Source organism: Arvicanthis niloticus, chromosome 4 (assembly GCF_011762505.2).
Source record: "Arvicanthis niloticus isolate mArvNil1 chromosome 4, mArvNil1.pat.X, whole genome shotgun sequence".
In the NCBI taxonomy this organism is placed as follows: domain Eukaryota; kingdom Metazoa; phylum Chordata; class Mammalia; order Rodentia; family Muridae; genus Arvicanthis; species Arvicanthis niloticus.
The window spans coordinates 62,561,519-62,578,728 of record NC_047661.1 but is presented as its reverse complement, the minus strand read 5'-3'; the positions used below and the strand labels follow the sequence as shown (position 1 = coordinate 62,578,728).

The 17,210-nt window shown below is 40.6% G+C and overlaps 1 protein-coding gene across 1 annotated transcript; it reads left to right on the top strand.

Moving 5' to 3' along the window:
* The first annotated feature begins 1,458 nt into the window (after positions 1-1,458).
* Lrat (lecithin retinol acyltransferase) lies at positions 1,459-16,595 on the top strand. Its single transcript, XM_034500476.2, has 2 exons — positions 1,459-2,690; positions 12,170-16,595. The coding sequence occupies exons 1-2, from the start codon at positions 2,151-2,153 to the stop codon at positions 12,323-12,325; spliced, it is 696 nt and encodes a 231-aa protein (XP_034356367.1). The 5' UTR covers positions 1,459-2,150; the 3' UTR covers positions 12,326-16,595.
* Positions 16,596-17,210: the final 615 nt, after the last annotated feature.

Genomic DNA, 17,210 nt, shown 5'->3' with positions numbered 1-17,210 from the left:
GCCTTACACTTTGTATCTCCTTCCTCTGTTCTTGTCAGGCCTGCCCTTGGCCCTGATTCTACCTATGTCCAATAGTGAACCCACTCGTCCCACCAGTATGTTATGTTGCTTTTCTTTCTTTTTTCCTATTTCTGAGACAGGATCTCAACATGTAGCCCTGGTTGACCTGGGTCTCACAATGTGTCCTCTAACCCACAGAGATCTGCCTGCCTCTTCCTCCTGAGTCCTGGGATTAAAGTCACGAGTCACCATGCCCAGCACTTGAGCTGTTTTTCATTGTCATGTGTTTTTTGTCTCCCCATCTCATCCCCTTTACTTTTCATATAACCACATAGAATCCCCACTTAAACGAAATAATAAAAACTTCCATTCGAGCCTACTTCTTTTCTGCAAAATTCCTTGAACTAATAAAAGCTTTTATTACTGTGTGTGCATGTGAGTGCCACAGCACCCATGTGGGCTCAGGGAACCTTCTGCAGGTGGCTCTCTCCTACGACGGGCTCTTCAGATAGAACTCAGGTGGCTTCCTAATAATCCTAGTCCTTCTCACTATTCCAGTAAAACAATGTGTCAATGTGTCAAAGGAGGACCATTGATTGGTCTTAAGACAAGTAGAAAAAGAACTACAAGTGGCGGTGTGTAAAAGAAGTACAGATTGATTTTGTTGAACCTCCAGGAAGGGCACAGTGCATGGCACAGTGCATGGCACAGTGCATGGCACAGAGCAGGCAGACCACAAAGGAAAAGATGATTGTAGATGGATTGATGGAAGGTCATGCCTGCTTCTTCCAATTCGTTTGAGGCAGTGGGGAGGTGTGTGTGTGGGGGTGCTGCTGTGAGATTTACAAACATCTGTGAAGTGAACAAATGAACAAAAGTGCAGCGACAGGGACAGATTGCTTATAGCAGACAGGTAGGGAGCAAAGGCCCAGTCCTCCAAAGAGGGGTGGCCTCAGGCTTTAGCCTGGTCCAGGTTCTTTCATGGCAGATGGAGATCCCAGCCTTAGCCCAGTACTTAAACCTTCTTAGTTTTGTGGTGCTTGTAGCCTTTGTCCTGGGAATTTAATCATTTACATAATGCATTAGCACAGAAATTCAGCAGGGTCTGACCACTCAGAGCCCAGCCTGGCAGACCCCTAGCAGCCTCCTTAGGCAGCTCCCCCCCCACACCCCCACCCCCCTTTTCTTCTGTGCTTGGGTTCTGCTGCAGGCGCAGCACCGCCCTGCAGAACTGTAATGTTCCCTTTCCTTAGTCTCCCTGGCAGCAGCACTTTACTAAAGTTACAACTCAATGTGTGAAGCGAAGCTGGGCCCGGACACAAAAAACTTGGCTGGACTCCTGGTTTGCTGGAGGGCGTTGGGGTTTCTTGACCGTTGGAAGGCGCGCGTTCAACAGGCGCTGGAGCCTTGGAATGACCAGACTGTAGGGTTCCATCCTCCACGCTGGGGCACTGGACACACAGCGAGCAATTCCACTTCGCGTGTCACCTGAGAGCACGTGGATGCTCGTGTGCTTAAAACGACAAAGATCAATTTAAGTAGGATCTGCAGGCATTCACGGGGCAGGCACTTCGGAGAATCAAATTCTTTAGTAAGCTGAGGGCCACGGTATTATTACCGGTTAAAGCTGGTCCCACACATAAATTTTAGAGGGCACTTCTCACCGCCAAGAAAGGTGCTCCTTTCCTGGCAGGTGCAGGACCTTTCGCGCGGCCACGCCTCTGACACCTTCTCTCCTACGCTGGGTGTCTCCCTGGTGAAGCAGAGCGCTCGCGGAGAAGTCAGGGTGCAGAACGCGGGTGCCCAATCCGTGTTCTCCAGCCTGTGACCGCATTCGGCCCGCCCTCTGCACCTCCATAAGAGCCGCAGCGAAGAGCGCAACCGGAGCACCGCCCCTCAGGCGCGCTACCTCTCCAGCTCAAGCCCGGGTGCCACTGTTCCCACAGCTGACTGACACTATTTCCTCTACTTGACCCCGTGCACTAGGTGGCTGAGCCAGGCCCTTGGCTTCTCTAGTCCCTTGCTCTCCGGGTCCCGGGGAGCCCTCGAGGTGCTCCGCAGGTAAGCAGCGCTACAGCGCCGCGGTCCGGGGAGCTCACCTTGCACAGACAGACCAGTAGCGGCCAGCGCGAAACTCTGGTTTCTGTAGGATGAAGAACCCAATGCTGGAAGCTGCGTTCCTCCTCCTGGAGAAGCTGCTCCTTATTTCCAACTTCAAGCTCTTTAGCCTGTGCGCTCCGGGAGGAGGCACAGGGAAGAATCGTCCCTATGAAATCAGCTCTTTTCTCCGGGGTGACGTGTTGGAGGTGTCACGGACCCATTTTACCCACTATGGGATCTACCTGGGGGACAACCGTGTCGCCCATCTAATGCCCGACATCCTGTTGGCCCTGACCAATGACAAGGAACGCACTCAGAAGGTGGTCTCCAACAAGCGTCTCGTCCCGGGAGTCATTTGCAAGGTGGCCAGCATCCGTGTGGACACTGTAGAGGACTTTGCCTACGGAGCAGACATCCTAGTCAATCACCTAGATGAGACTCTTAAGAAGAAGTCCTTGCTCAATGAGGAGGTGGCACGCAGAGCTGAGCAGCAGTTGGGACTGAGACCATACAGCCTACTGTGGAACAACTGCGAACACTTTGTGACCTACTGCAGATATGGCTCTCCGATCAGTCCGCAAGCTGAGAAGGTAGGAGAGACTTGGAAGAACTGGGGTCGGGATCCGGGAGCTTTTTGGATTCTCCTCCACCATACCATTCTTAGGAGTAGTAGATTAAGTAAGGGAAGCTCTGGTGTTTCTAGGGGAGATCTGGTAAACAAAGGGCAGTTTGCCTCACAGGAAGATTGTTTCAAAATGTGCAATAAAAAGGGTGTGGCCACACAGACTACTTCCAGAGATTCCAAAGTGCTGCCTGTTACTGCTGTACTAGTCATCTTGGTCTGCACACACAAGGTAGTTTCAAATGGTCAGGGGTAAGAGACTGAAGGACCTGAAACTTTTCCCACGAGGTGTAATTGGCAGGAAGGTATCCAGCTTTTCTCCTCTTCTGTATGCACAAAGTGAATTCCCTTTACTTAATAGGCTCAAAATTCCTGCTAGGAGACATTCCTGGTAGACACCTTTGAGTTCTCTGACTTGGGAAGGTTTTTCCATGGTGTGTGACTTCTTCCTTAGTGATTTTAATCCCCATAGCCTGTTCTCATCCACTGTCAAGCATCTCCCAATCACTAGTTCCAAAGGTAGGTTGGATTTTAAGTTCCCCAGAGATTAAAACAATTCATTTTTCTGGAAGGTAATTTTTATGGCTACTTAGGGATGAGAGGACACAAATAGTAGAAAATGATTGTTAAATAAGCTACAAATCCAAAGGAAAAAATAGATTAACTCACAAAAGATAGTTTATGTTTTAACCCTGCTTTCATTTTAGCCTTGAGTATAATTCAGGGGGTATTAGCATTTGTTTGTAATGGAATTCTGGTCAATCATACAATAAGCTTTTGGGTTATTTTGTATGTTTAGATGCATTTTTGATCCAAATGAACATCACAATCTACTGCCTAGATTTAATTCATTTATACTTTGAGTAATTTTTTGACATAGCAGAGAATAAAGCTATTGGGCTTTTATATGTAGGCGTATTAAATTTCTGACAGATTTTTAAAAAATTCAACCAGAATTAATTTATTCTAGGAATCATTTTCTATGGTAAATTAAAATACAATTAAGATGCTATGCAGTGATTTAGAATTTCCCCTCTAGCCCAGGCCTGTTTAGAAGGGAACTTCTCCACATTCACAAACACTGACTCCAGAGGTATCCAAAAGGAGACACTTCAGATTTAGCTAAGAACTAAGCCAATTGTTGCTATAAGGAGAAACGGTTTTCCTATCCCAATAGAGAGCTGCCCTTTATAGCACACATGCAGCACTGCGTCACAAAGCTCAACAGAAACAAAGGTGCAGTGCTTTCTACAAGCAGTAGACTAGTAACCACAGAAAGAACTGATTGGGGAGTTTCTAATTTGGAGAAATGACGTGTTTCACAGCAGTGAAGTGTTATAATTAATGAAGTTTCATAGTCTCTAGTGCAACTGAGTCTCTGTGTTTCCCTTTGAATGGCCTAACAAACAAATCTAGCCCCAGTCTAGAAGACTAGATTTCCTCAGGGGGAAAAGTCTCACTCAAATGTTCTAATTCTAAGGACATTTTTTTTTTTTTTTAAGTAAAAGAGGCATTAGTTCTACGTGATTTCTACTTTGAATTTTTAAAAAGATTTTTATGTTTTGCTTTAATTACCTGTATATGTGCACACGTATAGGTACTCTTGGAGGCCAGAGACATCCTGGGAGATAGAATTGCAGGCAGGTCAGTGCTAGGATGAAGTAGAGACCTCTGCAAGGATAGCATGTATTGTTAATGGCTAAGCCATCTCTCCAGCTCCATCCTTTTGAATTTCTAGAAACGTAAACTATTATTTGTTTCTGGGTCTGATTGTTGAAGTCTTTCACAGCTATTGTATCTTACTTCGGCATGGCAAAAAATTTTTTTTTATATAAAAATTTTTTTATATAAAATTTTATGAAAATTTCTTCAACAGTTTCCATCGGGGGAAAAATTTCTTGCTATTAACAGTGCACACAAGTAGGCCAGTGAGAAGAGTCAGTGGGTACAGGTGATTACTGCTCAAATCTAATGACAGCAGTTTGGTCTCTGAATCCCACAATGGAAGGAGGGAACCAACTTCCAAAAGTTGGCTTCCTGAATTCACACAGGTGTTATGGTACTTGTATGGGTGCATATGGGTGCACACGCGAGCACACACACACACACACACACACACACACACACACACACCCCTCTCTAATGAATAAGTTAAAAATTCACTAAACAAGAGCCTTTCCATCTTTGAGAGAATGCTTCTATTCTCTGTAAGTTGTTCTTTTAAATTATCCACAATTTCATATATGTATACAATGTATTTTGATCACATACTCCTCTTACTAAAATCCCCTTCCTCCTCCAGCTGATCCATTTCTACTTTACAAATTACCCTCCTAATTTTATGTATGTGACTCACCGAGTTTAATTAGTGTCTTGGTTAGTGTTCTAGTGCTGTGAAGAGATAATGTGACCAGAGCAACTCCTTTAAAGGAAATCACCTAAGTGGGGTTGCTTACAGTTTCAGAGTAGAACATGGTGGCAAGCAAGCTCTACAACCAGATCTGCAAACAGAAGAAGAGTGAGCCACAGGGCCTGGCTTGGGCTTTTGAAACCTCAAAGCCCACCCTCAGTGACATACTTCCTCCAACAGGGCTACACCTATTCCAACAAGGTCACACATCCTATTCTTAAGCATTTGAATATATGAGCTAATGAGGGACATTCTTATTAAAACAATCACAGCGTTAGGGTTGTTTGCATGAGCATGGGTTGGGGGTTACTTACTGAAGTATGAGCAACTAGCCAATGAAAATGGATGCTCTCTCCTTCTGTACCCACTAACTTTCCATTGTCTCCTCAGGAAGTAGTAGGGCCTCCCAACCACTTGCTCCTATTCCATGCAGGAGGTGTCCTAGATCAGTGAAAGCAGCCACAGCTGCTGTGAGTTCATGGTGACGCTGTGACCTGGAGACAGCATTTACTCTTCCCACTCTCTGTACTCTTTGGTTCTTTCTCCTCCCGGCTTCCAGCTTTGCTTTTATACATGCTTAGAAACCATAAAGTTGAGCCATTTTATACTGACACTGAGCATCACTAGTCTGTAAAATTTAAGTCCCGTTGGTTGTTTTTAACTTTTATTGTTATGCTTTTTTCTATCAGTCTGTTGTCTGACTTGTTAGTACCAGAATGAATGCAGATAACCTCTTTTCAAGTGACTCAATGTTTACAAAACTAAACTTCTTGGCACCTACTATACATTTTCTACTCTCTACTTAAAACAACACAACACAAAACAGGGTCTACATGTAGCTAAGGCTGACCTCAGACTCCCAATCTAGCCGAGGATAACCTCGAACTTCTGATCCTCCTATTTCTACCTCCCACAGTCATGCCTCACCACATCCAATGTATACAATGCTGAGGACCATACTAGGATTTCCTGCATTCTAGGTAAATCTTACCCACTGAGTGACATTTCCAGACTTCTTGGGCTGATGGCCAAATGGACAGATAGTAGGGGACTGAGAAAAAGGGAGGAAGAGAGGTAATGGAAGGGAACCAGGAAGGCATAGAAGGAGACGAAGACAGAGACAGAGGTGCTGTTCATTTATAACTGCATGTACAAATACACACAGAAGAGAGAGAGACAGGGTCTGTGGCCTAGGTTTGCCTCTGGAGAGGCAAGAATGACCTTGAACTTCTGGTATCCCTACCTCTACCACCTAAGTGCCAGGATTCTAGGTTTGCCTGACCACGCTTCATTTATGTGGTACCGAGAATTAAACCCAGAGCTTCAAGCATTGTAAGTAAGTACTCTGGTCAGTGAGCTTCACCTTTACATCCTTACTCAGTCGGATTTTAAACACTTTAAGACAAAGCACTCATTACTTTATATCTTGTTAGTTCAGTAGAAAGAGATTAGATGTTTGTCCTACAAAGAATACTTGGATGGCTAATAGGCTATTGGACTTTTCTTTCGATATTATGTAAATGTAAATATTATATAAATTTACATATTAAGTTAATGTAGTATTATGTAAAACTATGACTAGAGATGACCTTACATTCACATAGTGAACTAAAACACACAGTCAAACTTGCTTTAATGACATTTCACATGCATCACTAGGTTATTTACTTGTACACAGAATACACTTACAGCAGTAATGGCATACTACAAGACTACTCCTATATCTGTAGTTGGTCCTCAACTGAGAAGTCCCCATGAAGTCTTTGAATGTATTAAACTTGTTTATTGTATTCATCAATAATTTAGAAATTCAGCCAGGTGCAGTGTACATCTATTGTATTGCTAGGCCCTTAACCTAGAACTGACCTCAATACATGCATGTAATTAAAATGTTATAAAAGCATAAAGGAGGAGGGGGGATGGGATAGGGGGTTCTAGGGAGGGAAAATGGGGAAAGGAGATGGCATTTGTATTGTAAATAAATAAAATATCCAATAAAAAAAGAAATTCAGCCAGGTACAGTGGTGCACCTTTTTTGACCCCAGCCTCCTAGAGGCTGAGGCAGGAGGTACTTGTCGTTCAAGGTCATTCTATTTTATACAGAAAGTTCCAGACAATCAGAGATAATATAGTGAAAGCCTGTCTCAAAGCAAGGGAAACAAAGAATTTAAAAACCAGGGCTGGATTTTTTTTCAGGATGGTTTAGCAGTTAAGAGTTCATACAACTCGAAATCAACCAAGCTGAAACAAAAAGAACTATACAAAATATCAACAAATCCAGGAGCTGGTTCTTTGAGAAAATCAACAAGATAGACAAACCCTTAGCCAGACTAACCAAAGGGTGCAGAGACAGTATTCAAATTAATAAAATCAGGACTGAAAAGGGCAGACATAACAACAGAAACAGAGGAAATTAAAAATATCATCAGATCCTACTACAAAGGCCTATACTCAACAAAATTGGAAAATCTGGATGAAATGGACAATTTTCTAGATAGATACCAGGTACCAAAGTTAAACGAGGAGCAGATAAACCATCTAAACAGTCACATAACTCCTAAAGAAATAGAAACAGTCATTAAAAATCTTCCCACCAAAAAATGTCCAGAGCCAGATGGTTTCAGCGCAGAATTCTTTCAGACCTTCAAGGAAGACCTAATACCAATCCTCTTCAAGCTATTCCATCGAATAGAAACAGAAGGAACACTTCCCAATTCGTTCTATGAAGCTACCATTACACTCATACCTAAACCACAGAAAGACCCAACAAAGAAAGAGAACTACAGACCAATCTCACTTATGAATATTGATGCAAAAATACTCAATAAAATCCTCGCAAACCGAATCCAACAACACATCAAAGCAATCATCCATCATGATCAAGTAGGCTTTATCCCAGGAATGCAGGGATGGTTCAATATTCGGAAATCCATCAATGTAATCCACTACATAAATAAACTTAAAGAAAAAAACCACATGGTCATTTCACTAGACGCTGAGAAAGCATTTGACAAAATTCAACATCCCTTCATGTTAAAAGTCTTGGAAAGATCAGGAATTCAAGGCCCATACCTAAACATAGTAAAAGCAATATACAGCAAGCCAGTAGCCAACATCAAACTAAATGGAGAGAAACTTGAAGCAATCCCACTAAGATCAGGGACTAGACAAGGCTGCCCACTCTCACCTTACCTATTCAATATAGTACTGGAAGTCCTAGCTAGAGCAATTAGACAACAAAAGGAAGTCAAAGGGATACAGATAGGAAAGGAAGAAGTCAAAATTTCACTATTTGCAGATGATATGATAGTATACTTAAGTGACCCTAAAACTTCCACCAGAGAACTCCTAAACCTGATAAACAACTTTAGCAACGTGGCTGGATATAAAATCAACTCAAACAAATCAGTAGCCTTCCCCTATTCAAAGGATAAACAGGCTGAGAAAGAAATTAGGGAAATGACACCCTTCACAATAGCCACAAATAAAATAAAATAAAATATCTTGGAGTGAATCTAACCAAGCAAGTGAAAGATCTGTATGACAAGAACTTCAAGTCTCTGAAGAAAGAAATTGAAGAAGATCTCAGAAGATGGAAAGATCTCCCATGCTCCTGGATAGGCAGGGTTAACTTAGTAAAAATGGCCATCCTGCCAAAAGCAATCTACAGATTCAATGCAATACCCATCAAAATTCCAAATCAATTCTTCATAGAGATAGAAAGAGCAATCTACAAATTCATTTGGAATAACAAAAAACCTAGGATAGCGAGAACTATTCTCAACAATAAAAGAACTTCTGGGGGAATCACCATCCCTGACCTCAAACTATACTACAGAGCAGTAGTGATAAAAACTGCATGGTATTGGTACAGAGACAGACAAAAAGATCAATGGAATAGAATTAAAGACCCAGAAATGAACCCGCACACCTACGGTCACCTGATCTTTGACAAGGGAGCTAACACCATCCAGTGGAAAAAGGACAGCATTTTCAACAAGTGGTGCTGGCTCAACTGGAGGTCAACATGTAGAACGATTCAAATGAATCCATTCTTATCCCCTTGTACAAAGCTCAACTCCAAGTGGATAAAGGACCTTCACATAAAGCCAGATACACTGAAATTAATAGAAGAGAAGTTGGGGAAGACCCTCGAATACCTAGGCACAGGGGAAAAGTTCCTGAACAGAACGCCAATGGCTTATGCTCTAAGATCAAGAATCGACAAATGGGACCTGATCAAATTGCAAAGCTTCTGTAAGGCAAAGGCCACTGTCAACAAGACAAAACGGCAACCAACAGATTTGGAAAAGATCATTACCAATCCTATATTCGATAGAGGGCTAATATCGAATATATACAAAGAACTCAAGAAATTAGACACCAAACAACAAAATAACCCCATTAAAAAATGGGGAACAGAGCTAAACAAAGATTTCTCAACTGAGGAAACACAAATGGCCGAGAAGCACCTTAAGAAATATTCAACATCCTTAGTCATCAGGGAAATGCAAATCAAAACAACACTAAGATACCAACACACCAGTCAGAATAGCTAAGATCAAAAATTCAGGTGATAGTAGATGTTGGCAAGGATGTGAAGAAAGAGGAAAACTCCTTCATTGTTGGTGGGGTTGCAAACTGGTACAACCACTCTGGAAGTCAGTCTGGCGGTTCCTCAGAAAATTGGACATAGCACTACCTGAGGACCCAGTTATACCACTCCTGGGCATATACCCAGAATATGCCCCAACATATAGCAAAGACATATGCTCCACTATGTTCATAGCAGCCTTATTTATAATAGCCAAAAGCTGGAAAGAACCCAGATGTCCTTCAAAATGGATACAAATATGTGGTACATTTACACAATGGAATATTACGCAGCTATTAAAAATAATAAATTTGAGAAATTCTTAGGTAAATGGATGGAACTAGAAAATATCATTCTGAGTGAGGTAACCCAATCACAAAAGAACACACATGGTATTTACTCACTGATAAGCGGAGATTAGCCCAAATTTTGAAACAACAAAGATTCAACTACCAGACGACATGAAGCTCATGAAGAAGAAAGAACAAGTGAGGATGCCTAGGACTTTCTTAGAAGGAGTAACTAAATACTCAAGGGAGCAAGTATGGAGACAAAGTGTGGGACAGAATCTGAAGGAGAGGTTATATGGAGACCATTCCACCTGGGTATTCATTCCATGTGCAGTCACAAAAAATAGATGCTGATATGGATGTCAGGAAGGGAAAGCTGATAGCAGCCTGATAAGGCTGTCTCATTAGGGGTCCCCCAGAGTCTGACATACCCAGAGGCAGATACTCACAGCTAACCATTAATCTGATCAAAGGTTCCCAATGGAGAAGTTAGAGAGTAAACTGAAGGAGCCTAAAGGGTTGGTGGCCTCACGAAGAGAGCAACAATACCAACCAGCCAGAGCTCCCCAGGGTCTAAACCACCAGCCTAGGAGCACATATGGAGAGCCACATGACTCCAGCTGTACATATAGGGGAGGATGGCCTTGTTGGGCATAGGTGGGAGATAAGGTCAATGGCACCTTGAAGGCTAAGCACTGAGTATGTATGGGGGGGTAATCTGAGGGTGGGGAGGGGGATTGGGGGGTAGGTAGGTAAACACGCTCATAGAAGCAGGAGGAGGGGGGAATGTGGTAAGGGGATAAAATTTGAAATGTAAATATAATATCCAATAAAAGAGGGGAAAAAGGAGTTCATACAACTCTTGCAGAGGATCCAAGTTTGATTCTCAGCACCTACCTTGGGCAGGTCACAACTGCCTGTGTTTCTAGCTCCAGATGTGTGTGTGTGTGTGTGTGTGTGTGCGCGTGCGTGCGTGTGTGTGTGGTGTTTCTGATGCTCTGGCCTCCATGGGCATGTGCACTCATGTGCACATACCCACACACAGATACACACAAACATAATTAAAAATAATTAAAATAAATCTTAGAAAATAAAGACGTTAGAAACCTTCACAGCTCAGGAGATTCCATTAAGCCCTGGAGTTCTGAGTCAAGATGAGCATAAAGCAAGACCTCCTCGCATATACATTGCAGTGTTCTAGAAAAGAATCTTGAGTCTAGTATAAATAGCAAAACTCACATGAAAATGACACTTGTTAAATTCTAGCAATGACAAGGATAACTGTCAAGAAATACAGCAGTGATAATAATCACTGTAATATATTTATGAAATACATAGAACACTTCTTTTTTTAAAAAGATTTACTTATTTATGTGAGTACACTGTTGCTGTATTCAGACACACCAGAAAAAGGCATCAGATCTCATTACAAATGGTTGTGAGCCACCACGTGGTTGCTGGGAGTTGAACTGAGAACCTCTGGAAGAGCAGTCAGTGCTCTTAACCACTGAGCCATCTCTCCAGGTCAAACACTATTTTTTACATGAAAGATTTAGTTTATCTCCAGGGCTAACCTGGTATTCCAATGAAGAAGGCCTGGACTAGTTAAATGTCTTTACACACAACAAATACGACAGTCAGCACACCTAAACAGAGTACACCATTTCCAAGAAAGATTGCTTTTTATATGAAAAAGTGACACAGTAGAATGTATCCATTAGAGGTGAGAAACATATTTAATGTCTCTATTTCCAGGAGCCGATAACTGACACATAACTTATGAGGGAGAAATATGGCAACTCAGTGTGACTGTGTCTTTAGACTTTAAGATTTATGTAAAAATTTGATTGGTATCCTCAAAGTAAAGTAGAAAAATTGGCTAATTTCTGTTTTTTTTTTTAAACTTGAGTTTAGAAACTTTCTTCTTAGGTTAGAATATGTAAATTAGCATTAATTTAATGTTTTTAATCTTTAATGCTGAATAACTTTTATGAGGCTCATTCTATAGCTTTCTATAACATTCTACATTTTATTTCATAAGTCACTTTCATAAGGTTTTCCTGGTGCACACAGACCAACTGGGAAGACTTGGTCTGTGGTATCTGTGGTTCGTTCAGCCATGGTTTCTAACAGTCTTAACTCTTGTTTTCCAGTTTTACGACATCGTGAAGATAATCATTCGTGATCAGAGAAGTTGTCTTGCTTCAGCTGTCTTGGGATTAGTGTCTATTGTCTACACGGGCCTGGCATCCTACATGACCCTTCCTGCAATCTGTATCCCATTTTGCTTGTGGATGATGTCTGGCTAGCTTCCAATCCCCATGTGAATGTGTATGTATTTTGTGTGGAGATATGTTTATATTTATAGAGCACAAAACAGTATAAGTATTGTTATTAAAATGTGGCCCACAACACTGTGTTCTAGATAAAAAAGTGATTAAGAATCATACAATGTGCTTGCCATGTAAGCCGAACAAAGTCTTTCCAAGTCCTCTCAGGTGAGCACCTGGAAGCATGACAGCCTGTCAGAGGTCAGCAGCCCCAGAGAAGTGGTACCTGAGGTGGCAGCCACAGGAGATTATGTAGGTTGTTCTTTTCCTCCTGTAATCATTCTGCTGTTAGACTTATCAGTTGAGATCACTAACTTTATTGTAACGCATTTTTATTTAATGACTGTTATTAAAGTTTTTCCTTATTTAGATGAATATGTTTGAAAATTAGCTAAAAAGAAACCAAAGCTCACATCCTCTTTTGCCTTTCTTAATGTAATAACATAATCTTAAGTAAGTCAAGAATATTATTTTCATGTTTTGAGACCAGTGTTGAAAGAGCTTACTGAGAGTAACTGGTCAGAAAGTATAGAAATGTAGAAACAGTGACAGTAGCTATTTTATATTATTTTCTTTTGAATAGCCTGATACTGTGTTTTTGCTTTTCATATGCCTATATGACCACTTTTAAAAAGGTAAACAGATATAGGATTGAAATAATTCTGGTATTGGATGTACATATGTGCCATATAAAAACACCAATATCTGCACTCACATAGATTCATAGGTAAACTGTAGTTCTGGTTTCTTCATTATACTAGTGTCATTTATTAATGAGGATCTACAAAAGTGAACATAAAATCAAATCCAGTGTCTTTTCTTGTGCCCTTGAATCTATATGTGTGTGTATGTATGTATGTATGTATGTATGTATGTATGTATGTATCTGTGTGTGTGTGGATAAATGTAGAAACAGTGACAGTAGCTATTTATATTTTCGTTTGACTAGCCTGATATTGTGTGATACACACACACACACACACACACACACACGATTTGTCACTGGATAGTTACTTTTAAAGCTAAATTTACTAATCTATTTTTTAGAAAAAAATCAGATTTGTTTTACAGTCAGTTTTCTACTTTAAGTATCACTTATCAATATAATAGATGTATGTCACAGCAGTATATAAAGCTTAAATAAGTAGAGCCAAAAAATTATTCTGAAAAAAATAGTCACGTCAAGCATTGAAGGTATGTTCACTCACTCCACTGGGTCAGAGTGGAGACTTAGCAATTTTGAAAACATGCCTTTAAGACTGTCACTAAAAATGACACAGGTTGGAGTTACATTTCAGGTACTGAACTGTTTTATCAGAGCTGATAAATGCAATACCTGTACTTAGAAGGTACTTTGCATAGCATACATGGTAGACGAACATACACACAGTAAAACACACACACACACACACACACACACACACACACACACACACACACAAATAAAAAATAAAACTTAAAAAAAAGAATCACAGAATAGCCAAGCGTGTAATCCCAACCCTTGGGATGTAGAGGCAGGAAGATTGGGAGTTCAAGACTAGCCTGCTCACACAGGGGGTTTAAGACTTGTTTGCATTGCCCAGAGGGGTCCAAGGCCTGCTTGTACTACATAGGTAGTTCAAGACCAGTCTGGGCTACAGGAAGCTCAAAACAACAACAAAAGAATCACAGAATAGTGACTCATGGCAGAAAGGATGATTTGTTTTAGTCAGTGATCCAACTGGAACAAACTGAAGAACAGATTTTAGTTTAATTGAGGTCTTATTATCCAGTGTTTTCCTACAACAACTTTAGCTGGAGTATAATGATAATTAAACTTTGTTTAATATTAATATTAAAATTAAAAATTTAATTGCTTAAATGTTTTATATCAGTAAAAACACTGAATGGGAAAAATCAAAGAATATAAGTGTTCTTTGGACCTGGTCCAACTTAAATTATCTGAAGCATTTGTTCCTCTGACAGGCATTGTGTTAGTGCCATTTTCCTTTTCACCATGGGAGTTGTTTACATGAATTCATTATAGCCCCCCTTCCCCAGACATCAGTATTGTATGTAGTAGAAAATACTGTTTGAAATGAAATACGTGTTCACAGATATTGTTCCTCCTTACATACTATGGTAAGTCTTGGGGTTAGGTAATCTTGACTCTCTTCATATCACTGGACCAAGACTCATTTGTCAGTCACTGGATGCTCACTTAGTGCTAAGCATTGACATGCTGCAACTTCATGTTCTGGTATTACTTTACACTGTTTTTGAGGCAGGGTCTCATTCAATAGACTATATTTGTCTAGAATGAATTCACTCATAGAATAGTTGTGTGCCTCTGCTTCCCAAGTGCTGGGATTAAAGCTGTGCTCACCACTCCTGGCCTAATACTACTTTTATCCAGCTACAACAGCATGTATGTAGTGTGGTGGGAAATAAAGAAAAAAGAGCAAGCAATTCTGCCTCAGGAGTCAGGCATTTTACTTGAAGGAGGCAATAACAACCAGGAAGCTGACAAACTGTGAGATGATTTTGTTACACTGACATCATTCTACTGTCCTTGAGAGGAAAAGAAGAAAGGTTGTCTTTGGTAAATGTTACACAGCACCAGAATCACTGGACTTGTAGATAAGAGAATCTTTTGGGTTTTTTCCATTTAATTAGTTGGTTAACAAGACAGAAATAAAGATATTGGTTAAGGAAGAAACCATGGACCAGTCATTTGTTTCCTAACTCAAGGTGGCAGGTCATGAATTTCTCTAGACTTTATCAGTCAAAGCTCATATTTATGATACAAGTTCATGATATTATATTATTTCTGTTTTGTCTTGTACAGTGATAGCTAAGTCATGTCTGATGATGTTTTTCATCTCTTGATTTGTTCTTTGCATAGATGAAGGTCAGAGGACTTGCTGGATTTAAGGTGACTTATAAGTGTCAGGGAGTAGGTTGTGTAGAGAATGAAATAATATATGAGATGTGGGCTAAAAGATCTCGTCTAATAGGCATAGTTGCACTGGAGTTTCAGTGATTGACATCTGAATAGAGCTAACTGAAGGCACATGGAAAGAAGGGACTAATTTTAGCTGCTGAAACCAAAATCAGGCAGCGGGTACTGAGACTTAAACAATTGGACAGGTTTTGGATGGTACATTCCACACATGGGAACGGCATGAGAAATGAGTGGAAATTGCCTAGAACATGCATCATAACTACTGTGAGATATTCTATGACAGGCAGATGCAAATGGTTTAGGGGCTGCAGAGCAAGGGTGGTGACTAGACATGCAGAAACACAAAGCAATGCTGAAGTGTTTAAGTCTTTTGTAGATCAAGAAGTTTCGACTTTATGGAGAATTGGAGTATAGAAAGGTAACTTCCAATAATAAAGCAGAAGGATGGGGCTGGGTGGGATAAAGCGATCTGGGAGGTTTAACTAAGGTTCTTACTCTGTTAAATGAGGGTCTAGATCAGTGGTTCTCAACCCCTCTAGTGCTGTGATCCTTTAATGCAGTTCTTCATGTTGTGGTGACCCCCAACCATAAAATTCTCTTCATTGCAACTTCACAAGTGTAATTTTGCTACTGTTATGAGCCATAATGCAAATATCTGATATGCAGGATATCTAATAAGTGACCCCTGTGAAAGACTTGTTAGATGCTCCAAAGGGTCCCGACCCACAGGTTGAGAATCACTGGTGAGGATGGTGAGATGGCTCAGTGGGAAGTGTACCTTCTGCAAAGCCTGATGGTCCAAGTTCAAATAAGGGTCTACAGTTGCATGTCTAGAAAGCAACGTGTTAAAGAAGTGCCAAACAACTCGAACCACTTAGATTTGACTAATGAACAACTCTGATGGAGTATCAGAGACTATCATGTATCCTTGCTTTTCCTGAGAAAGAGTTGATTACTGCAAAATAAATCAATTTTACAACTGTGTATACACTTTTTGATATTCACTCTGCTAGGCAAGCTCCTTTAAGGAAATGTAAGGAAGTTTGCATTGGTTGTTTTAATTTTTATCAGAACCTATTTCTTACTTCTGTTTCCTATTTCCTATTGTTCATGTTCAAGACTAAAAGCTGCTTTTTGGGAACATGGAGTTACTGTAATGGCCAAGTCTTTTGTTATGGATAAGAAGCATATGGACAGTTTTTATTTTATGTAATCTATCGGGTTTTAATGAACTTAGATTTTTTAGTTAAACTAAGTTTATATTGATACACATATATTTTTGAATAAAATCAGTTCTACATATCATTTTCTTGTCTTTCAATTGTAAATAACTAAGGGTAGACAGCAAATATTTTTGAACTCAGTAGCCTTAAGAACACTGCCTAAGCTCTTTTGCTATTATTAAATGTAGCTCTATATAGTCAAAAGGAAAAGTTTATGTGAATCTTCCTGTTTACTGACAGGAGCTTTGTTACCCACATCTTTAAGCCTACCTTAATTATGAGGGACTAAACAACAAATCCTTTAGCCATCTGAAAATATTAACCACTGTAACTCTAGAGTTATGCAACCAGTCTCTGAATGCTACCAAAGCATCCTGGAGCTGTATCTGGATGTAAGTGAGATAGGAATGGGGTCTAAGTTGGGCAGGGTGGGATTCCATGGCTAGTCTTAACACACACAGCCAATGATACAGAGTTAGAATCTTAGTTCTATAGCTTTTGGATCTAATAAGAAAGAATAGCACAAAAATAGGTTTTAAAGCCCCAATAGGAGCAAAGCCCAGCATTTTTCTGCCTCCTGACTGCCAGGGAAGGAGGATGTTAAAGAATGTAGTTACTCTGAGTACTGATTAGGTAGCTTATTTGAATTTCTGCCTGCCCTAGTCTTTGTTATCTTTGAGGATAGACGCTAGTAGGC

Coding starts and splice junctions, on each gene's coding strand:
- Lrat (XM_034500476.2), top strand. CDS start 2,151: ATGAAGAACCCAATGCTGGAAGCTGCGTTCCTCCTCCTGGAGAAGCTG. Junction 2,691..12,169: donor TCAGTCCGCAAGCTGAGAAG/GTAGGAGAGACT, acceptor CTTGTTTTCCAG/TTTTACGACATCGTGAAGAT.